The sequence below is a fragment of the Lepisosteus oculatus genome, chromosome 28, assembly GCF_040954835.1.
Source record: "Lepisosteus oculatus isolate fLepOcu1 chromosome 28, fLepOcu1.hap2, whole genome shotgun sequence".
NCBI lineage: Eukaryota > Metazoa > Chordata > Actinopteri > Semionotiformes > Lepisosteidae > Lepisosteus > Lepisosteus oculatus.
The window spans coordinates 8,399,169-8,423,644 of record NC_090723.1 but is presented as its reverse complement, the minus strand read 5'-3'; the positions used below and the strand labels follow the sequence as shown (position 1 = coordinate 8,423,644).

Here is a 24,476-nt window from a genome sequence, read left to right as displayed (position 1 = left end):
CAATGATTTCTGCATTTATACATCAGGGTAAAAAAGATGATGAAATTAGGAGCACAGACACACATTCAAACATGCACACACAGAAAAAAATTAAATGCATGAGGTCTTCCAGCAAGAAATTAAACAAACATTAAACAAGCTGAATGAACACTGCTCCAGGTACAATGCACACTTTTATCTTAAGTGTTCTGTTTTGATTTATTTCCCCTACGATTTTGGGTGCAGTCACATTTAAGATAAATGAAGAAGAGACTTTAGATGTATATTAAAATTCTGAAGCATCATTAGGAACACACATTGGAAAGTAAAAGCAGAACAAGGAAAAGAAGAAAAAACTTTCTACTGTAGAGCCTTTACAGGGGTGCTCAAAAGCATTTCTGCACTCTTCCTTTCAGTTGCTAATGCCACAGGTCACAGAAAGTGAATCAATTCAACAGTCTCTTCCTCAGAGTAAACATTTCTCATGTTTTATATTGCTCTCGGGGAGGTAAACAGCGGGAGTGTTTTTCTTAATGAGAAATACTGTTTTCTTTAAAAGAAAGTGTCATTTTTTTTAAAATAATGTACAGCTCACAATAGATCAATTTAAATCTGCCTTTGGACACACTTATGCCAAATCATTCAGTGTCTGTGATAAAGTGTAACTTAAAAAAAAAAATTATAACTTATAAGTGACAAAAATCTAACACAAAAAAATACTTCAAAACCAGTCACTGTCTTTTCCCTGCAATGTGGTTAGAGCCTGAAAAGACAGACACAAAACAGCTTTCTATGCTGATGTGCTATCAACTGACACATCTCTCAAAGGTAAAAGGCTACAACCCCACCCCTTCCCAGCACTGGAGAAAGGAAAGATTACAGCTTCTCCAGGGGACAATTTCAGTACAGGCTGTGCTTGAAATTACGTGCATCTCCACAATGGACTGCCTGTATGAGTGAAATATGGCTGAAATTCATATCCATAAAAGGGCGCCAGATTCAAGGATTCACTAACAACACAGCAGCGAGTCAAAGGTCTTTAATGCGTTTTTCCAATTCACCACTCGGACAGTCAAGATGAAACCCAAGCCACATTCCACAAATCCATGTCCTAGCTATCACTGGAGAAGACATCCAAAGTGGCAATATTAACACAGAGTGCAATCAGATTCTGAAGCATGTGGGGTCACTGAGAGTCAAGCAATCTTAATAAGCCTTCAGGGCTGTATTTAGGGTAGAGAGAGCCCATAGAATTTTGAGTGACACATCTTTATTCATCATTATAAGAATAACTGTACAGCTCAATTCTTCCGTAAGATTCACATGTACCCTGAAAAGAAAATGTGGTAAGATCTAAGCTTTTCTGACAATGTGTCCTGTGCAATTGTTACTTTGCACTGCTGACAATTGGAAGTCATTTCCACCTGGTTTTCCGTCTGAAGGCACCACCTGTACATGAAAACGAAGTCTGCTTCAGAATGCCTTTTCAGTTTCACCTGTCACTCCAGCCTGTCAGAGGGGACAGAAAGAGTTCTTCCTCTGGGAACACTGTGTCAAGTCTACCCTCACACTCTGTTCTGAGCACTTCAAGGAAAACAGCACCATGCGGCTTGAATGCCCATGAACAGCGATTCTGCTCTCTGTTGACTTCTGAAAACCAAGCACCATTTCAAAGTCCGGAATACTCATTAATGCACTGAAAAAAACACAATCGTACACAATTCTTGTTTATTTCCAAGATCTAAAAAAAACATATGCGCAATCATTAAAAGGAGATTTTTACATACAGAGACTGAGGGGCGAGCAGTGATTGTGGAAATCAAACTCTTGTATTTGTTACATACAGCAAATTGGCTGTTGTACATTCCACAGCACAACAGATACAAAATTTTAATTCAATAATGTTGTTTAGACTGGAACAGAAACAGATGCAAATAACGTCCTTTTCACTATATCTCTGTCCATGATAATGAAAGTACCAGAACCCAATTAGGGCTCGAGTGCCACTGCATTCAAATACAAGTTGTCCTAACAAAGGCCGATGCCACTAGGTATACTTGGAAAGAGGATTGTTACGGGAACCCATTGCATAAAATGCTTCTCATGCAAATATAGCATTTCTGATTCTATTGTACTGCCTAACAGGGGCACTTACTCTGGCTATCCATTGAGCACAGAGGGACCATATGGGAGTATGTGCAATCAACAGCCACCACAAAGTGTCCCGCTAATGGCTGCACCGTTCAGCAGATGTTCTGCATGGAGAACGATCAAAGCGTTGGAAGAGGGCACACTACACAATTTCATTTTAGTTATACTTAAAACAACAAATACTTGTTATACTCTTCTTAAAAGCACCCCCCAAAACAGCTGAAAATGAAAGGCAGAAAGCTACAGTAATGGGGTGTTTACTGCAGATGCATTAATTTGGTTGTTCAGTTCTAGTTTTTTTCTCATTCGATATATTTTCATTATTATGGGCACGAAACAGTACTTTTTAACACCAAACTGAAAAGCAAGGGATTAAAACCTCCAGCCAGGCACTCACGCATTGAATCGTGATCTCTCATTGTCTCAAGATATTGTTTTAGCTCTTCTGAGGTATGTCATTCTGGATCAAGCAGGATAAGTTGCATCATATGATTCAAGTCATTTTTGTAACACAAAATGCAATGTAATGTTTTGCAATATAAAAGCTCTTTTGTGTTGTCAGCGAGAGAAGCATATACAATGTCACTCCAAGATACTGGAATGATTCACTGCTGTTTTCCCTTAAATACATCGATGCAGATCATGACCCTGTGGTTGCTAGTAAATATCTGATGGTGCGAGGCTGCTTCTGTATAAAGTTAATACCACAGGTACTTGATTCCATATACCTGCACAGAACTGTGCTATTAAGCTAAAGCAGGGGTATCAGACCCCTGTCTTTGAAGGTCCAGAGGTCTTGTTTTGTTCCTGAGTTTTAAATAAACTGGTTAAATTTAACTATAGAGTACCTATAACTTATAGGTGTTTTATAGGTAACTATCTTTAATGAAGTATTAGTAAAGTGAAAAAGACAATTCTGAACTACCCTAAATATCTCAAATATAGATTAATTGTGTAACTGATTATTCAAGTTGATAATTCAAGATTATTCAAAAAATACAGAAGGCACTAGGTGTTCCAGGAATAGAATCTTATTGCTTATAGCAACTTTACATCCTAAAGTTATGAAACCCAAATCATTAACTTCAGCCCAAACCAAACTTCAGAGCAAAAATTCTGTATTACGGGTTTAATAAAGACATCAAACAGCTTAGGACAGGATATCCTGTGACTCCATGAAACAACATAACTAACTCCAATTATTACTCTATTATTAATAATATATTAATAAATTATTAATATTTTACTTTTCTGCAATGTATTTATTATTTAGTACAATAGATTGTACATTATTACCTATTAACTGGAACTTCCTCTGCTGATGGAAAACCCCACCTGGAACTAATGAGCATCCCTTGTTAGTCTGATTAAAAAGTCATCACTCAGGTTAAATAGCAAATGTACAGAGCAAAAGAAAGAACACAGCAGCAAATGACACAAGTGCCCCTCAGATTTTCCCATTGGTCTTTGGTACAATGACCTTTTTAAAAAGAGATTTCCAAAAACAGCACTGCCGGCCAAGACAACCTGTGAGAGCATTCATATCTAAATCACGTGCAGGTCACCCGTCTATACGCAAAAAGTCTCAAAGATGCAAATAACACAGTCACCTCAGTGTTAGCTCAGAAAATAAAGTCAAGGAAAACAAAAGGAAAGCTGAACATCCTCTCGCAGGTTATCAATAGAACATTTATGTTCATGCATGTTTAAATCCACCTAACAACTCACAGATAGGGGACAGATAGACACATGTTGCTCTCATTTAATCCGTATAGATGAATTATTAACACCATCATTCATGACGACAGCTAAAACACTTCCCTGAAATGACAACGGAGCACAGCGAGATGCACACTGCTCTGGGCAAGATTAAACATCCTTCTCTATTGGCTGGGGCTCTTCAGAAGTCAGGATACAGAAAACACAAAAATGTTATTACAGTAGTTGCTACTAGCCAAAATGTTGTTCTTTAATGCAGAATTATAGGTAAATAACAGGATGCACAAAGTTTAATCATCTTAAAAATATCTAGTATCTAGTACCGTGTCCAGGGTGTATCCTGCCTTGTGCCTGTTGCAAATTAATAATAAAAACACACGCAGCTTGGAGAAGGCAATGTCACTGATGGGTTGCATCACAGTTGTAGGCTGTAAAGGCAACACAGGAGTTAAGGCAGATGTCTTGTCCCGGATTATTACCGAGGAAGAGCAACTGATCTCCAAACAGATGAAACCTCAGAAGAACTGGACTTGGACAACTTACACGAGTAAGACCCCAGAGCTTCAACTTTTTTTAAAAACAACTTTTTTAAAGACAAATAGAAAGTCGACAACAATCCCCGTCTGCCTATCAATCTCTGCAAAGCAAAGCCTTTTTAAAAAAATGCAGGGTGCCTGTGTCACGCAAGTGATTTAGACCAATGTAAAAGAAGTGAGATGTGAGAGGGACTGTCCAGATTCCCTGAAGGATTGTGCTACAGACACCCAGTCAGCCCCCAAAGGGCAACCAATTAGAGATGACGTGGCTGGCTGAGACGAGGGCAATCACTCCTGGGTCTTTCTCCGTCAACGACAGACCCCCTGACACTTCCCATTATCCCTTTCTCTGTGATAAAATGAGGGCCGGAGCTCCACAGCACAATCCGCTGTGTTTCAATCAGCACAAACGTCATTTACAATCAGTAGCTTTCCCCCAGATGGTTCAGCAGCACAGCACAAGCCCCCTTCCAATTTTACAAGGAAACCGCAAGCCCCCCAGTCCATGTTTGGGACAATCTGTACAGCAGAATCCACAAGCACCACTGTGACAGGCCTTCACTGATGACGTCTTTCAAAAGCTCTTCACAGAGGCAGCTCTATGCAGCTGAGAAAGATAAAGTTTTAAAAATGTTGCGTCATTAGCAATCACATTTTTTTTTATTTTCTGGATTTTAAAATTCCCACTCCCTAAAATAAAAAAAAGAGACCAACTCAAACAGCGAGATGGAATATATGTTCTAACCAGTTTAAGGTAGAGAAGGACCTGCAGATGAGGTGGACAGTCTCAGTATTGGACAACTATAAGTCTTGTTTCTTATGCGTCAGATTCCCGCACTGACCTGATGGAAGACCAAGGTCTGCAGGAGGGGGGCACGGGGGGCAGGAGAAAATGAAACTAAGTTTCCCAGGCAGTCTGGTTTCATGGTCAAAGAAACAGGAGCCAAGCAGGGAGAAATCAGTCCAGAGTGAGGTGGAACAGGCTGTGTCGGAACGCAGAAGACGATGTAGAAGACAGGGGAGACCCAGAAAATGCTCGAGATGAAGCAGTAGTGTTTGAGCTAGTATTCCCACAGGAGTAACAGCATCTGGCTAAGATCAGAGTGAATGTAACTGTATCACCTTCACATTTGATATGGATCTTTGGAGAAAGCATAAGTATTGTTAAACACAGGTGACGGAACAGGTGGGTATATCTTCTCCAACTCATGGATGGTTTTAAACCTACAAAATAATCATGTCTTCTGAACACCTTCTTTCAGAATATAAGAAATTAACAAAGCTTGGGACTCTGAAATGATAATGCTGACATATTCCTTTAAGATGTACTAATAAGCTCACTCTACAACAGAGAAAGAACTCTCCTTGGGACCACTTGTCATTTTGTGCAGGGTCTCATATTAACAATTTCACCACATACTTTTTATTCCGCAATGTTTAATCTGACATCTCATCTTGTGCTGCCATAGAATGTAAGAAGAAATAATTAATCATCCATGAATCCTTAGCAACTTCCTGTGAGCCTCCTACCAAGACTTTCTCACAGGGTGCCATTAAAAATACAAACTGTAGAGTTATAGTTCAGCTTCCTCAGACCCACGGGGGCAAGGATATAAGCAGGCCGATTAGAGTAACAAGCCTAGCTGCAATAACTTCAGACAGCGATTGATTGTAGAAATGATTCATCGGGTACCCTTCTCCAAGGTTCAGACAGAACAGTGGTGTGGAGAGCTTTGCCTTATTGCCACTCTAACAAGAAGCAGATATCGTAATTTGTTTGTGACCTGAGGGACAATTTGAAAGCGCAGATGCTCAGAATAATAATAAAAAAAGGTGGTTTCAAATCAATACAAGAAATGAACCAAGAAAAGTACTCTTACAGTTGGCGGAAGAGCCTTTTATTTCAAGTGGCGCCTTTTTCTCAAGCGTGACAGCTTAGAAAACCACCAAAACAGGGTTTAACGGGCAAACACACATGCAGGCAGGGGACAGAAGCAATTATATGTTGAAACTTTGATACACGACCTAGAGAAATTTGAACATGTTGCCATTTTCATGCTCATATTGTCCTGCTGATTTCAGTAATACAATTGTTTTTTTTAAAAAAACAATGGATTTAACCATTTCTTTTACCTACAGAAATTCTCATTACCTTCTCACTTACATTTCTAGATTGTGGTATTAATTAACCACAAGGGCCTATCACTGACAAAACAATGTGAGTAAAATCCACAAGAGCAGAGGACTGCAGTTCTCAACGATCTCAAGTACTGCTTCATATGGCTCCCTCCCACACGACAGGACTTCTTACTTTCAGATGTTCCTGCCACTGGAATAGAGTGATGATAAAACCATTTGAAGCCGGAATCGAGCTTTAAACGGATCACCCTTCAATCACTGCTGGCATCTCTCACAGCTGAGGATGCCAGGTGAAGTGCCTGGAGAGATTTCTCCTCTCCTGCTTCTTAATCTCAGATTGAAGTGCTGCTCAGCTTCTCACGGCTGTGAAGGAGCTATTTTGCTTGAATCTTTAATGCACTGGTGTGGGATGGAAGAGATGACCTAACCTCTTGGCTGTTCACAGGATACTGGGGCTCTTGTGGCTGTAGTTAGTTCGGGTCTTTTTTATAAAATCGTCTGGGATTACAACTCACGCGAGGACTGACCAGGCCAGTGCCTTTATCCCTTTTGATATGCTTCATCAAAGGGCTACCATAGCAGTGTAAGCTAATTGCCATGCCCTAACTCTTTTAATCCTTTTACATACAAAAGTAAGACTTGGCAGCCCACGAAAGATGACAGATGATTTCAACAGAACAAGGAAGAGTGAGATTTTTTAAACTGGCAATATTACAATTTCGTGCAAAACGAAAAAAAAAATGATCCCACGGGGAATCCTTTTCTTCTCTGTAAGTTAATTACATGGTAACATTCTCCACAGTGTGCAGGGAAGATTCAGGTCTTTTCATACTTAGATTCATATATACATCTGAATGTCTCTCAAAATATATAACCTTTTCTCTGAAGTGAAAACAAAAACTTTAAATCCTGTACTAACAATTGTTCTTTTGCAAATCCCAAGATAAAGGACAAGTGCACCCACAGTAGTTTTCTGCCAAGTGTGTTCTCACTGCAGCACTCTCCCATACATTGGAACAGAGGTATTTTATTTCTGTTCAAACAATAATTTGGACAATATGCCAGATTAACGATCTTTCCCCAAGGCAAAAGGTTAACGATGGTGTCTGCATGCACCTAATCAAACATCAATCTTCATTTAAGAGTAATAAAATGGACAAAAGACTTGCAGGTAGTTTATCTAATGCACCTAATCAAACATCAATCTTTATTAAAGAGTAATAAGGAGAACAAAAAAATTGAAGGGTGTTTATTTAACATGCTAATGGTAATCAATAATCCCTCAATGCAAGGGGCCTAAAGTTTCAGAACAAAAGACAACATATAAATAATATATGTTGTATATATAATATAAATATAATGAATTCTACTAATCCTAAATGTTTTCCATATTTTCATATCTCTTTGGGAAAGAGGCATCTGTTCATGACAAGCCATACTCTGAAATTAATAAATCTGTTCATTAAGCACAAACATCAGTCTTTCCATTTAAGATGGGTCTCTGCCTTTTTAACCTTTATGATTTCTTGATTGATGTTACACATCAGCAGCATAAATTTTAAGACTTTGTTTACCAATTCAGAAAAGGATAAGGAATAGGATTTGGAACGTTTAGGGAGACGTCACAGAATGGCCATGAAATTAACTTTAATAAACTGGCCGAATTAAAAGGCAGCTTTAATAACAAAATTACAAAAATTAAAATTGCCTTAAATTCATTACAGTTCATCAAAGAGTGTGAAGTCCCAGTGTTTCAGGTGTTCATTTACAACTGTAAATTGTGTATAGCAAGAGCACATGTTACATACTGATCATATACTTTGACAATCCGGACCTTGCTCTTAAACATGAACATTTTTCTCTGTGTTGTCATTTGGTGACATTATATTTGACAATGCAGAGAACAGAATATGCTGAATGGACAGAATAATTAAGATAAGAACATGTATGCCACTCTGACCAGAAATGAATCTGTAAATCCAACAAAAATATTAATTAAGTTTTGGTTTCCAAAATTTGTTGTAGATACCAAACCCATTACCACACATTTATGAAGTCTAAGGATTCTTTACAACAACCCAAATTATTATCCTGACAAAATCAAACATTTTGTAAACCCATCCCTGCACCTTCATCTACTAACATTGACAGCAGTGGGGGGGGGGGAATATTAATAACTGTGGAGTAAAAACACTTAGGAGGCTTGACTTCACCACAGAGAAAACACATCTGCAGCTTTAATGCATCACAACACCAATTAGCTTTCAATAAAGCATATTACCACATTAATGAAGCAGTTCCTGCTTTTAAAGTGCAGTTTCTCTCCATCACCACAAATTGACTGCAGTCCTCAGGACAAAGCACTGAAGATGTGGATTCTGCTGAGAAGATCTAAGACCAGATGCACTGATACTTTGAGTTACAGGCAGTGTTAAAATTTTGCAAGTTACTTAATTAACATGTTTGCTTGAAAAAAACAATGTTTTAAAACACACTGCCATCTGATTAAGATAATTACAGCTCAAGCAATTGGATAGAGCTTTTTTTTTGTATAAGCACTCACAAATTGGTCTGCTAACATATTATATGTACGTTCGTCTTGTGAAAAGGAAGCGAACAAAATTACAGGATATGTAGCTAAAAGTGTAGGACTTAAATCAAAGAGACATTATGTTAAAATTGTATAACACACTAGTAAAGCTCCATTTGGAATACTGATACATTTTTAGTCACTACGTTACAGAAACCAAGAAAAATGGCAACGGGATACATTCTGCAGCTAAAGGGATGTCTTACACTAATAGCCTGAAGGAACAGATAAGACCTTTTTAGTCTTGATAATAGAGTTACATGGTATCCAAATGATGTTACTGATCTTTGAAAAATCAGTCAATGTAAAATATTCAAAATAACAGACCACTTAAAGGGGTTTTACTTAGAGCAAATAAAATAAACGCTCGTTGTGTCAGGTTTAAAAAAAATCAATGGAAAAGAGAGGCAGGGGTTGGTTCCTGGTTAAAGCAGCGATGCATCAATGCCACTTTCATTTTTATATTGAAACTAATGTGTATCGCTCTTTGCAAGACTACCACTCACAAGGGAAAGCCCTCAGGACAGGTGTGTACTGTATATGAAATAGGTCTTCCAAACACTCATTCAAACTCCTCTCTCTTGAAGGCCCAGGATCACAGAATCCCAGATAAAATTTTCTACCTGGGCTTGTGCCAGACAAATGCATTGCGATACTCCGCAACTGGCACAAATGAATCATTTTTGTTTCAGCCCTAGGAGGAACAATGAGAAGGAAAGACAGCTAATGAACCTGTGGCATTAACAGCAATGGCAGCAGTCATGTTTAGCATCGCAGTAATTGTTGTGCAAAGCGAGTGAGGCAGAAAGAAGCAACAGGGTGCCACTGGGGTGAACCAGTCAGAGCAATTATCCTTGTACACGAAGTCAAGGACGCCCCTCAATTCCTGTCGCAACATGTCAGTTTGATTGCACTTACCCACAACTAATTACAATCTTGGGAAGCCCCTCACTCATTCTGTCCACCTCTGAAGAGATAAATGGCTACTGAAGAGAGAACTAAGCAGACCTTGTTTAAATGAGAGTTTTGTAGTAGCTCACATTTTAAACTTCTTCAAAAAGGCTTAACATTTTGAAACTTACCAATAGGTTACTGAAGCATAAAATATAGTTATGCAGCTTTATTCGTGTGCAAGTTTTCATGTCGAGCTAGTGCTGTAATGCTGTGTGACTTTTCCCTCCCTCACTAGTGCAATACATGCTTGGTGTGGTGCGGCGCTCACACACATAAAACAGCCCTTACATTACATCCATTACAAATTAAGCAACAATCAAGGGCAGAAAAGAGCACTAAGAATCTGGCACAAAGTAAATGTTATGAAAACTGACACTCAAGTGGAATATTAGGACCTCTTTCCTATATCAGCAGCATTGTTATCTCCTGCTAATTCCTAAAGTCAGATCCAAAAACTTCCATAAATTAGAAATTTTATACATTTCCCAGCTGAAGGGTCAAGTTTATCCTTTCGGTAGCAGTTAGCCACAGAAAAGGCAATGTCATACCATATCTGGACATACAGTAAAAACAACACAGACGCCTCCAGGAACTGAGGAATGAAACTCTTACATTAACTTTGGTCAAAACCATGAATATACAGCTATCAGGCTTGCATCAAAGAATTTATACAATTACCACAAAAAGTATTTTATACATTTCCCAGCTGAAGGGTCAAGTTTATCCTTTCGGTAGCGGTTAGCCACAGAAAAGGCAATGTCATACCATATCTGGACATACAGTAAAAACAACACAAACGCCTCCAGGAACTGAGGAATGAAACTCTTACATTAACTTTGGTCAAATCCATGAATATACAGCTATCAGGCTTGCATCAAAGCATTTATACAATTACCACAAAAAGTATTTTATTGCTCATTAATTGAGTAATTATTGCATGACGCACAGAGCCAGACTTCTGCTGTTACTTTGTTTACTTCAATAAACCTGGTGATAGTTACCTTCATTAGACACCACGTGCCTCATTAATGCTTCATTACCTGTAATAAATCAATCAGATTTTACAATGTAATATTGTAATATTGAAAGGAGTGTAATATCTGGCAAGTATGTCTTTCTGCTTTATTAAATCCTACCCCATCTAATTAGGAATGAGACAGATGGGTCGAATGATCTCTGTTTCTTATGTTCTGAAACGCAGGTCTGATAGGACCCCAGTTTTGATAAATGAAGTGATTTTTTTTTCAGCAATGTAATATTGTAATATTGAAAGGAGTGCAGAACCTTGTCATAATTCAATAACTTCCAAGTGCACCTCTGAGCTTTACTCGATTACAGGCAGCGCTTGCTTTGTTTGTAATGTTTATTACTGTATTTGTGCACTTTTACCATCGTTGTGTCCTGTACTTTTCTGTCCATCACTTCCCACTTTTAGCATCACCCTTCAGCTGACACACTGCCACAAAGTGACTGACCTGTCATATTATGGAAGGGTGACAGCTCTTTCAGTCACTGCCTGAGAAAATGACTATTTAAGCAGGAAGAAACCAAAATGAATCTGCTAAGGGACAAGTAAGGGTTTATTCCATGTTGAAAAGAAACACATTTCGGCTGTGGAGCCTTCTTCGGGTGTGAGGAAAGTCAACAGCTGATAAAGCTTGGGAGAACAAAATCCAGGAGTGGGGAGGAGTTGGGAGCAGGCGAGAAGCAGAGTGGGCACTCGGGTGGTGTGAAGGGAAAAGGCTCTGTTAAAATATGCAGTAGTAGATTCACAAAACAGATTTGCCTTATATTCAGCCAGCTGGCACAGTCAAATGTATGGGGCGAGGAGTGGGCTTAAGGAAGCCTGACAGAACAACCCTCCACAAAATGATGATGCGTCTTACAAAAGCTTCTTGAGATTCGTCACAAAATATTACAAGGGAGCCAGGGGCTCTTTATATACTATCTCAGCACAAGGACGCCATTAAACCAGCATACAGCTATGACCATGACAGTGACGTCTTTGCATTTGGGAAACAGACACGGGCATTTACAATGTCAGAGCACATTGTGACAGTCCCACCCTCGGCTGGGACAGTCCCATGGATCTGATGGCGACAAAAAAAAATCACATTGGCTCTGCAAGCAAAGTGCAAGCAGCTTTGTTGTAAAGTTCTTGCAGGTTTTCCAACAAAAAGAATCACAAGCTTCCCTCTCTTTATTGCTACCACAGACTTTACAGCCATTAAGCAAGCCCTTTATACACCAAACCCAAGATTAATTACCCCCACTTGAAAATACGCATTTCTCCACTATATAATATAATGGTCTAATCATCTTCTAGTGAGACTATCTGCAATAGTTAGAGGCCTTTTGGCTGCCTCTAGTGACAGGTTAGAAGCTACTGAAGTCATTTTACTGGCCAGCCTGCCAAACACATTGTTAGACCAGAGCCCACAGAGCTGAAAACCCATGAGGCAGGTGTACTGGAGCTGTGTTGGGTACATCACAAAAGCCTAGACCTGTGAGTTACCATTTTGATGTATTCTTTGTATATTGCACAAGAGTTACTGTAACTATTAATCAGTTAACAAATAAATAGCTACACAACTCCCTTTGACTCTGCAATAGGGAAAACAGAAAACCTAAAAGCAATTAGAAATAAGTCATAAATTAATCTTTCCCATTGAGGTGTGGACCATTACAAAAACAAAGACAGAGACTCATACAGACACCTGGACCAGTCACACAGGAGCCTTACAGCAGAAGATATGTAGCTTTGCCTTGCATCTATTATACTTATGACGGGGTGATTTATGTTTCGCTGACATCATATTAGCACCGTGCTACTGTACAGCCCATTAGCTGGATGTGGCTAGCCCATTAATATCACAATGAATAAGTCAACCTTTCATAAATTCTGATTGAGAAAACATGTGTCTTGTGTCTGACCTGAAAGATGGCTTAATGAGTTCATAAATAACATATTGAAAAGTGCCCTGTACGATCTTCCAGATCATCACTCTTAGTGCAGGCACATCACCCTCAACTAGGCTGAGCAACAAAAACAAACAGTCCAGTGAAAAATAAATGCTCCAGTACAGATAACAAATATATACACTACATAACAGTTAGTTACAGGTCTGTTTCAAAACTTTTATAGGTTTTATAGGTGCTGCCTTAGACAACATTACTTAAGCATCACAGTAGATCATCACACTCCACTCTTCTTATACTTATTGTCTTATCATTGGTTATCTGATCAAGACATATACTTCCTGCATAAAAGAAATCATAGAGGATTCCTAAAGCACATAGCACTGTGCAGGTCAGGGCCCCATTAGGAAAAACCTAAATGCAAAGAAGCTACATAACATAAGAAAGGTTTTACCCCAAAAAGATGGATCCTGTTAAAATCTTGCTGTTACGAGAGATGTTTGAAGGAAAACTTGGTAGATAGTGACACTGACATTAACAGAGGTCGTCTCCTTCTTGGTCTTAATGATCCTGGGGCCAGTTAATTCTCATGTCACCTGAGTTCTCTGCTGCTTATCTCAACCAACAGTATATAACAGTGGCAAATTAGAGCTATTTGTAATGTTTTGAGATTCCACAGTGCTGTAAATTTTAGGTTCCTTATAAAAGTGAAGATTAAGTAGATTAGATACTTAATTGAAAGTAGACTGAAACACCCTAGCATGAGAAGATCTGAAAACAATTATAGAAATCATAGTGATGAAGTTATTAGTGCACTTTAAGTATATTAGGACTTCGCTAGAACACTGGGGTTATACAGACAGGTACTTTGAAACTCTGCGGTGAGTCTTACAAAAGATATTGGCTGATTGGCTTAGGTAGTCTCCTAACATGATGCTGACAGAACCCCAGCCTGAATCTGAAATTGACACTGCTCCCAAGTGAGACACTAGCCATTCCCTTGTAAATAGGTTCCATGATAGATGCAGAGATTGAAACATCCGGAAGGCCAGTCTAATTTAATCTCTCCATCAATGACACCACTCTCCCTGTGTTACCATAGCTAAATGAGATCCTTATGTTAAGTGGGAAACTAGAAGCGTAGTGGGATGGTACACAGGGATTGGCAGCTAGCAATGCTGCCTCACAGCTCCCCGGTCCGATTGTTGATTCAGGACTGGGGTGCTTTCTGTGTGGAGTCCAGATGTTCACAAGGGTTTTTTTCTGGGTACTCCAGTTTAGTCCCAACGTCAAAATACATGCTGGATAGTTTAACTAAAGTCTCTAAATTGTGTGTGTGCCTTGTGATGCTCTAGCTTCCTGCCCAGGATATAATCCAGCCTTAAGACCTATGCTTCAAGGACAGGCTCTAGGTTTCTAATGAAGAATAGGTGGCCAAGAAGTCTGGTTTTTAACCCCAGACATGATCCTGAGTCCCTTTCAATGTTTGAAACAAATATACTGGCATTCACAAGACGGAATGCTGTACAATTTACTGGGATAAGGTTGAACAATAGGACTACAACTGCACCTTATCTGGTGTCATCTCTGAAGGTTGCTGCATGACTCACTAAATACGTGCCCTTCATCCTCTCATATTCCCCTAACAGCAGGGGCTCCCCTGTGTCAGAAACCTTTTAAAATCAATTTTAAAGTCAGTTTCTACACAGACTTTGACACTTCTGCCAATTCTCCCTTAAAAAGGTAAAAAACGGATACATTTGAACAGGTTCTGCCAATTGCTCCTAAAAATCCATTTGTTACACCTCTGCCTTAAGCCAAGCTCCATTTGTTATCCACCTCTGAGCTTAACTGCACGAACACAGATGTCTCACAATAGCGCCGCACATTACAGTATCTCTACTGAAAAGAAGAAGGAATAAAACTTTCCTTTTGAATTTATTACGTTACTCACACTAATGAAGGACAAATTGAGAAGGCAGGGTTTCTTAATGAGCTGCATGATTAAAGCTGGAGCTTTAAGTTATCTTGTTTTTGGTGTTGATTTTGGTGTTCACCTCACCTCAAGCGAAAGAGCAAAGACATCTCTAGTGTCTCGTGTCCCCCTCTACCCATTAAAGTACAGGGGTGATCCTGTAGAGATATGTACATCTTACACAACAGCTTCTTGTTCGACTGCAGCACAGAGAGCAAGGCAGACCAAGGCAGTTTTGGACCAGAAGAGTTCAGGAAGCTCACGCACTTGGCTAGATCCCCATTCAGGCATGCAGGGTGAAGACCAAAGAGCAGGAAATCTCCACTGCTCTTCCCCTGCCTCTCACACGAGAGCAATGTGGGCATCTGCTGGTATCTCAGTGCTCAGCTCTTCACCGATCTGCTTGGACTTTGTTGGTAGAGAAAAAAGGAAAAGAAAAACTAACTTAAAACGTCAGTAGTGATAGATCTGGATCCTGTACTTCACTCCTGTCTGTAAAGGCCTAGGTTAGGAAAGTAACAGCCCTGCAAGAGGCCAGCCGGAAAGAGAGTCAGGCTAGTGGTAGGGAGAGGTGATTGCAGCCAATAACACCAGTATCTCCAAGGACAGATCACAGGTTTATTGCAGCAGTGGTCTAAATGGGGTTCCTTTTTAATAAAAAAACACCCATCACGATAATGCTGTGCCTTCCATCATTCGGTAATAAAACACATGTGAAATGGATTACAATAGGGACTGCAGACATTGTAGAAACCTTTAACTCTTCGTAATTCTCAGTTCCTACATCATTAAATAATTTGATGGACGTGTCCTGAGATCTAATTCTGCACTTGTGAAATAGAGATATTAATAACTTCACAAAATTAAAGGTTTTATAAGCTAAACTGTGAAGACAGAACCGAGAGCATGTGAAACCTTGTGAGGAAAACAGTATCTGCGAACATACAGTGTAAGGTTCAATAATTTCACAAGAATCGTGTTATTATTTAAAAAAATCAAGAGTTGGCTACGTTAACAATGGGCAGTAGCCTGAAATATTTTAATAAGTAATAGTGATAAACTGAATGCAACCACCTGCTTCCCAAAATGACCTTTGAAAGAGTACCCTTGAAAAGCTTAACGCATTCGAATCCCCATTAATTTTCACTTGTGGGCGACAGGACACGCCGCGGGCAAACAAGCCATGAAAGTCCCATCTTTCCCGGCCGGACAATGGGAGGGAAGGCGCGCCGCCCAGCCTCGCACCAGCCGGCAGAAGAGGCTCTGGGAAAACGATCAGGTGGCGCTTCCGGTCCGCTGTTGTCCTCCAGCTTCTCACGCCGCGCAGTGATTCACTCCCTGCCGGTAGGGGGGGGCGTTCTGCCGTGTAAAGGGAGGAGCTCATCGGACTGCTTCTTTAGCATCCTTGAGTATAAATAGAGGCGGATCCAGTGGACGATCAGAATAGAGCTAGGTGACTGCCTAGGGTTTTAAGAACATTGAGAACCTACAGACGACTTTTTTTTAATTTATTTTGCACCAAAACTAGATCTAAAAGATTTCCCTTTTTTTAATTGGTTTTTTTTAATTAACGTAATCGTTACAATTATTTTTGCTGAAGCTGCCCCCTTCTTCCCGACGAGACATGGACAGTTTAAAACTTCTGGTCTTGGCGGTGGTCCTGGTTGCGCACGTGTACTGCGATCAAGACTCGGCGGCTCCCAGCGAGAACCGGGAGCTCTGGTCCTCGGAGGGCTGGCAGGTAAGACTCTTCTCCGGGCAGAACTAACACCGCCGATCCATTCAGAGCTGCTACTGTCCGCTTAGATATGAAAAGCGCCTTCCCGCGGTAGATCGAGACTGGAGGAGAAAGGCGTGAACGGACCGAGGCCAGCAGACTGAATTTTGACCACTTTAACTCAAGCTAAACGCTTCGTTCGCCCATTGCGAGTTTCGATGGCTTAGCCAAGCGCGCAAAACGCAGTTAAAAACGTGCAGACGTATTCACAGTTTCTTTTAAGAATTTCCATTCTTTGCTTGTTATGCCGGATATATTTCGAACACGCCTGCTTCGAGATAGGGGGGTTAACTCCTTGCGGGTCTCCCCAGTATCTGCGGTCTATTAGGGTCTGAGTTCTCCGATGGCTTTTATTTGAATACACTGCAATAGGTGCAGATGAAATCGAAACATTACCGTTTAAATCCTGATGCTCAAACAGTGAGCGATGCCGAAACATAGATGATACAGCAGCCGACACGTTTGTTTGTTCAAAGGACACTGCTCCGGGCAGCACTGGCGTAGAGTTGAACAACTTTTCAGCACCGCGGACAGCGCCTGCTCAGCCCCCTGCGGTTTCCCTCCGCCGCTAATCAAGTTTTCAAAGACCAGTGCAAGCAAAACACCTGCAGAAGGCTCCACGGCCAAAACGTTGTATTTTACTCCTTCTCTTTTCAGCCTGGAATGCACCTATAGTATTACACTTCCTTTGCAGCCTACGCATGCAAACGCAGCTACCCACCAGAAATAAAATGTATATACTTAATTAAGGCTGCCAGGTATCCAATACTTCCTGGTACTCTCCATTTTTGAACAAACAGCATTTATATTTGCAGAACCTGATTAAACGCATTAAGATATCTGAATTATTGTCAATTGTTTTATTGCTTCTGTATTGACGGAGACAAATATCGCGTTTTTGCTGTGAAATTCAAACAGAACAATTTAAAAAAAGACTTAAAGGATTAAAAACACGATGTCAAACAAAAATATTGTAGGAATGATATTTGCTAATTGGGTAAAAAGTAACAACTAAAAGTGAAAGGCCGATCGCGTATTGGAGTATGAGAGCGGACCGTACAACATCGTTGAAATATTTTCCCACATTTCAACGATCAACAGTACTTCGCTTGTCTTTGCAGGACGAACCTTCGGAGAACAGTCTGGCGAACCGGGTAGCGGAGATAATAAAGAGATCCAAATCGCACCAGTTCTACGGACTCATGGGGAGACGCTCAGGTAAGAACCGGATTTTTATTCCGATTTAACACGGGAAATCCCTACGCAAGACGGTAGGCGAGGAGGAGCTGGGATACAACAGATTAGTGGGCTTGTAGTCATACTGTATATAGTCGCCTTCAAAATCAATGCATTCGAATCAGAGTCGCTATAACAGTGACAATGCTTCACAGATCACTGTGTACCGATTTTGATCTGTGCTAGCATCCCACCAAAGTCGCTAGCACTAGTAGCAATTTTGGTTTCCCACCAGCACTTTGGAAACGTCCTGCAAATATCGCTGAAATCATGTTCCCACAGACCGATTTCCTGTACAGAGAATCCGATTGATCCTGTTTCGGAGTTCTAATGAAACTGTGTTTCACACTCCTTGGTTACCTCTTGATAACGATCAACCAAACGTGTTTTAACCAGTAAAGTGTAAATTGTTGGATCTGAAGTAGACTGAAGTGGGCTTTAGGGTATTATTGTGCAGTTACATATGGTATACCATGTAATACGTTGTTCACTGTGTTAGAGTAATTAGTAAGATCTCTCTGTGAAGGGATTGTGACCGCAGAAAGACTGCTAATGGTCAATTGCTTGAGAAATGAACTGCAACCTGCCAGCAGTTGGGAACAATGTCATGTGTGTGCTAATAAATCCTTCAATCTACAGTTCTATTGTGGAATCTTGAAAATTGTCTCTTAAAATAAAATAAAACATGGATTAGTCATTGGACATGACATCACGCTGGGTATTATTTAGCTTGGTTTTTTTTCTTCATCTTTACTTGATGAATAAGTTGCCAAGAGAATAATCGGTTAATTAGACTAATCTTATTACGGCATCCATATCCGGATAGATCAATCTGGAGAATATTAAACTTAATCTTGCTTTTCTTTAATCTTGTTTCTTTTTTGTATTTAAATGCAAAAAAGTAATATTCATGTCTAGGAAAATGACTTGTCAGTTATAAGGGAACTGTACTGCACAGATCATCGTGCTCACTTCAGAACACCATGTCTAAATTGATCATTCTTAACACATGGGAATAGAATAACATGAACATCACTGAGCATCACCAACATCGCCAAAATACAATTGACAAACACCAGCAGCTGTCTGGTTTATTAGCAGCATCCTGATATAACTCAATAGAATATTAACTCATGCAAGTTAACAAAACAAGTAAAGAAATACCTACAGTAGGATCCACATACTCATTGAGTTTTAATCTGGCAAGTATTTCTTTCTGCTTTATTAAGTTCTGTTTCCTACCCCATCTAATTAGGAATGAGACAGATGGGTTGAATGATCTCTGTTTCTTATGTTCTGAAACGCAGGTCTGATAGGACCCCAGTTTTGATAAATGAAGTGATTTTTTTTGTCTCGGTAATTCCCAGGGAAATATATTTCCATGTCTCTGTGACACATCACAACAACGTTGGAGAAAAGTGGACCTTACTCTTTGGTGTGCTAAAAAATACTACACTGATTAATCCATCAATGGCTCAGAGTCTTTTAACACTTCACAAAGCAGGGATAACAGCAGAATTCAGGGTGGAAGTGAATGAAAGTTAAGATTAGCTGTCAGGTACTTTGTAACAGAATACCATTTTCCAGACCCTCTGTGGGTTTGTCTTCAGTGAAGCAGAGTAATCACACACCGCTCAACAGTGACAACATGCTTCAGACCAGACTGCACTAACTGTATTCTACATCGTACATGATGATGATGTTTTCATGATACATCAGTGTATGATGTTTTTTTATTATAACAAAATTGTCAAAAAGCAAAAAAAAACAACAACATAAAGTTAAAATGACTGAAACTCCCTTCCCATGGCAACACGCAGATCCGAGAGCAGAGAAACACACTGCACAAAACACTGTCACAACAAAATGCCAGCTTGTAATTTAACAAAGACATTCTGGGACAAATCGCCAGGAAAGATTTCCTTCTGCTTCGAGAATTGACTAATGTACCTAGCGAAACATAAATTAACAACCAACACATTACCCCACCATTGACATTGACAAGAACCACCATACCTAAAATCAATACATTCTAAAAAATATTTAGAATTCCTGCAACAATCCCGGCAGATAAGTCTTCATTCCCTGTCCCCACCCACTAGGTAAGTTTCATATCTAGAAACCTAGCATGTGTATATATACTGTATATATGAATAGGAACGCGTTCCCATAGCATCAAGAGCAAGCAGCGCTCTGTGAATTATGGGAAACATACATTAGTTCATGCAGCTACACAACGCTAAGGACGCTGCGGTAGGTGAAGATATATATCTAGTACAGAAAGTCAAAGTTAACAGCCAAGGACAGGTGTTTTGCTCTTATTTGGGGCTTATCTGTGGGATATGTCTAACTTTACGACTTCCCAACGCTATAAGATATTTAACCACATAGAGGTCACACACGTATTAAACTGGTGCTCGTCAGTAAAAAAACATTGCGACAGTCTTACCTCATTTAGAGCCTGAAAAGCAGTCGTTTTCTCCTACAAAGGCGTCCAGTGTTATTTCAGTATATTGTTGATACCCGGTATTTTGCCGCTATCCGTGCCTGCTACTTACAGCCGCCGCTGGGATAAAAAGTTTCCGAATTACTTTTTCTATAGAAAATGAACGTCCAGGTAAATGTACGTGTGTCCCCTCATTATCTTTCTCTCTTTCAGGGGTTCAGCAACCGGTTCCACTGGGCCGAAAAAGTAAGTCTCAGAAAAAACTTCAACAAAATAGTTTTTTTAGGGTAATCGCCTCAAAGTGCACTTCCGGTCCGACTTCCGTTTCGTGTAACTATGACAACCCTCCAGGGGAGTTCGCCGCAGTACAGTTAAATACCGCATCCGGACACAATAGGATAAAAAAAAGATCAATTGTGTCTCTTTTCAGGAGTGAATATAACTTCTGTGACTTAGACACATATCCGTATTTAGAAAGATGTAATTAAAGTGGTTTGTAACTGTAGGTTTGGTCTGATTTTCGTCATTGTGCCAGGTATATTATGCCCTACATTGGTCAAGAGGTGGTGCTGTAATCGTCGATCCTCTAACAGACTGTTAACGTACGTTAAACGTTTTTCTAGCAGTAAAGTGAGTTATGAGCTTTCACAACGGATTTACCTGCTTGTTTAGCCCAACATAACACCTAATTCTGTGACATTTTCTCAGTACAGTAGGTACACATCAGCAGATGTGTGGAATCTGTTTCTGTCTTCTAAATGTTCTTGGTTTCATTGTAAATATAACTGAAGCAGATTTTACAATGATTGTGAAGTTTACAATACACGATAAAAATAGATTATGTCTTTGATTAATGAGTGGTGTTCAGAAGGCTTATATACAGCGTGAACAAAAACAAGCAAATATTACCACCCAATGTACCAAAACGTTTACTTTTCTGGTGAGTTTGATGTATAATTTAAGCCCCGTCTACACTTCATGTCCCGATTTTGATAACCTTCATCAAAAACGTTTTTAATTAGTCGTGAGAACATAATAAAGATTTCAATCAAGGCCATCTCGGTGCGTTCATACTGCAGTATCGTTTTTTTTAGTCGGGTCTGAGAATTACCAATAAAAATATAATAATAAAAACAGTTCGGTTTAGTAAAGCAATCGGGAAATAAGGCTCCATTCACACTAACTTCACATTTGTATATCCACGTCATTCAGGACATATGGCAGGAGAACGCACAGCTCTTCTTAAAATGAAGACTTAGGGTTTCGACCTTTAAAGACATATTAAGATAAAGACTAGCTTTACAAAAAGGTTCATGCCTGAAATGTTCGTTATGAACATTCAGTATAGCCGAGCACTGTGGGATATTGGAGGATCCACACTGCCTGTCAAACCCCACTGATTGAACCGGCACCATTAGAGCCTGACTGGTGCGGATACAAACCGTCGTCAGCACGTTCAAGCCGGTTGACGATGCAACTAATACGGTTTAAATGCATTGGTAGGTCTGGGACGTAGTGGAGTTTTAATCTCATGTATGTTTTCATTTATGCCCAACAGGACACAGAGGGGAGATGTTTATAGGTCTCATGGGGAGGAGGTCCTCCAGTGGAGGTAGTGTATCAATCCATCAATGCTTCCGTTTGATTGTTTTGTGTTTCTTACCGTTATAATGTCTTCACGTCGCATGTTGTGTGTAGTTCATATTCGCGAGTAGTTTCTGAACACCTGAAATGTATTCAAATAGGCTTCATTTTTCACTGATGGGTGCACACACAAATAAATCTGTTGAGAGAGGGGGAAAAAAGTACGGACCGGGAGAGGCCATCAGTAGGAAATAAAAAAGTTATATCGAGGGAACGATTTACAATTCGTGCGCACGAAGTAACTACACCGTTCCCTCGTTTTCTTTAATTCGTGCGCACGAAATAATGTTGTCTGATACTTTCTTTCGCAGTTGGTCAACAATAAAGCCAATCACTTTTTCTATGTCGCCATCGGTAGAGCCCATTAAACCTGAGAATCCTCTTTAGTTGCCGCTTGCCGACAGTGATGCCCTGTAGTTCAAGAGTAGCCACAATGCCCTCATAGCCCATCCCCAAAGCAAAAAAAAAAACTTAATCAGTTCATCTCTATCCATTACCCTAATTTGCAGCAGTGTCAGAGAGTTAAGCTTTATTGTACAGTAGCGCTCACGGGTTCACGTGGTTATGCGTCCTCGCCTCTGCCGCCTCAGGTCGGCCCCCCACCGCTAGGGACTGAACCCGGGTCTCCAGCGTCACTCAACAGGGACCAAGCCAGTTGAGCCAAAGGGCAATCTCCCGTCAGCCCGGCGGCTGAGGTCCCTGCTATTCACAGGGAAGGGCGGTGACGTCACCGCGCTGGTTAGCCGGCTCGAACAACCTGCAATGGTGGTCATTTGCGTTACAGTACTAATATAAAGACGCTGTAACGTGTTAAGTAGTGTTTGATAGCGTTGTCGCCAGGAGCCGGGGATAATGCTGGCGTTTTAGAAGCCTTCTATGTGCGCACGACTTCCGCGACACAAAGGAAACGAAGGAAAGACTTAGAAAATGTTATTTCGTGCGCACGAATTAACGAAAACGAGGGAACGATTGAGTTATTTCGTACGCACGAATGGTAAATCCTTCCCTCGATATAACTCCCCCCCTACTGATGGCCGCTCCTGGGCTCCGTAGAAAAGTTTCTAAGAGCATTTTCTACTTTTTGAACTCACTAGAAAACTAGTACTAGAAAACACCTGCATTTGTGAAAATTGTTTTTACTTTTTTTTGTAGAACTGCAAGAGGAACAGGACAGACCTCAGCTTTCTGAAAGAAGACGCAAATAGATACAGCACCACACCTTTGCCTTCTGCAACCCTCCCATTCCTTCTGTTCACTTTAGGGCCCGTGGATCTGCTCTTGTAAGACATTCTACCTGCAGACATCTTAAAAACACATGGCCAAAGCCATTCAGATCACTAATGGAATGTACACGCTGGCCAATTAAAAATCGCGAATGCCACGCCTTCATCACCTTAAGACAAATGGAGACTCCTCTGCTTTTTGACAACATGATGTGTGCTAATACGTCATCTCCCCCTCTTTGACCTTCAGTAGAATAAATCTGCTTTTCCACATGTCAAGACAATAATGCAGTTATACTGTCCATGTAGCGATATTAAGTTCATGCACGCTTTTGCAGTAAGTTTTCACAATGTGATCACATTTCCAATGGCCATCTAGTGTGAGGTCAGTGTAGAATATGGCATAGATTAATTCACTTTGGTTTGGACTCCAAATTAGCAAAACACAGGTGCACTTATTTTAAAGAAGCTGCCACTAGATGTAAGTAAAATCTTCACAGCTGGTAAATTTTAACACCTTTTCTCCATTTTGATTCTAATTTTGAGATAAATACAGTAGGAAGCAACAAAAACTGACCCATCAACTCCACATTTTGTATTTCAAGTTAACACTCAATTTACATGTTTCCTTTTCCAGCTGTGACACTACTCCCAAATCAAACATCCACTTTATATATCTCCTTTGTACTCTGCACCCAAATGATGTCTTAACAAACAGTTCAATTCTAAAGTTTATATCCATTTAATTGCACTGTTCCATTCATTGTAGTTATCACAAATGTATCTAGCTGATGCTATAAATAAAATGTAGAAACACTTTTAATAAACTCCATGTAACAAAATAAAGACTTGATTAATTTATGCTGGCAGTTCCTTCAGTTCTTTTGTAATTATTTTACATAAAACATGAAACACGATTTTTTTTTGCAAATATTAACTTAATTAAAGAATGTATAAAAACACAGGGACAGCATATTTTTAAACCAACAGCATATGAGTTGCTTTAAAACTGTCAGAATGGCTCAGATATGTCTGGGTCATGAGGACCATTTGTGTTCAGATAAAGCTACTGAGTATTGTTGGAATATTCCACAAGTTGCATGCTAACCTCAAGAGACTTCAAAACCTGACGAGAGCCTTTTACTTCACGGTTTTTGTGGGGAAAAAAGCCCCTCTCATCTGCAGTTC

The 24,476-nt window shown here is 40.0% G+C and overlaps 2 protein-coding genes across 6 annotated transcripts in view; one reads left to right on the top strand and one right to left on the bottom strand.

The window, feature by feature from the left end:
* Positions 1-20,740, bottom strand: part of LOC102698037 (homeobox protein Dlx4b-like) — a 156,946-nt gene extending 136,206 nt beyond the window's left edge. For all 5 annotated transcript variants that reach the window (XM_069185562.1, XM_069185565.1, XM_069185567.1 and 2 more), the window contains exon 1: positions 20,425-20,740. The gene's annotated coding sequence lies outside the window, so the exon portion shown is untranslated. The remainder of the gene's footprint in view (positions 1-20,424) is intronic.
* On the top strand, positions 16,420-24,149 carry LOC107079304 (protachykinin). The gene is made up of 5 exons (XM_015362306.2): positions 16,420-16,703; positions 17,861-17,957; positions 20,635-20,667; positions 21,980-22,033; positions 23,218-24,149. Exons 1-5 carry the CDS (start codon positions 16,587-16,589, stop codon positions 23,268-23,270), a joined length of 354 nt encoding a protein of 117 aa, XP_015217792.1. The 5' UTR covers positions 16,420-16,586; the 3' UTR covers positions 23,271-24,149.
* The last annotated feature ends 327 nt before the right edge of the window (positions 24,150-24,476 follow it).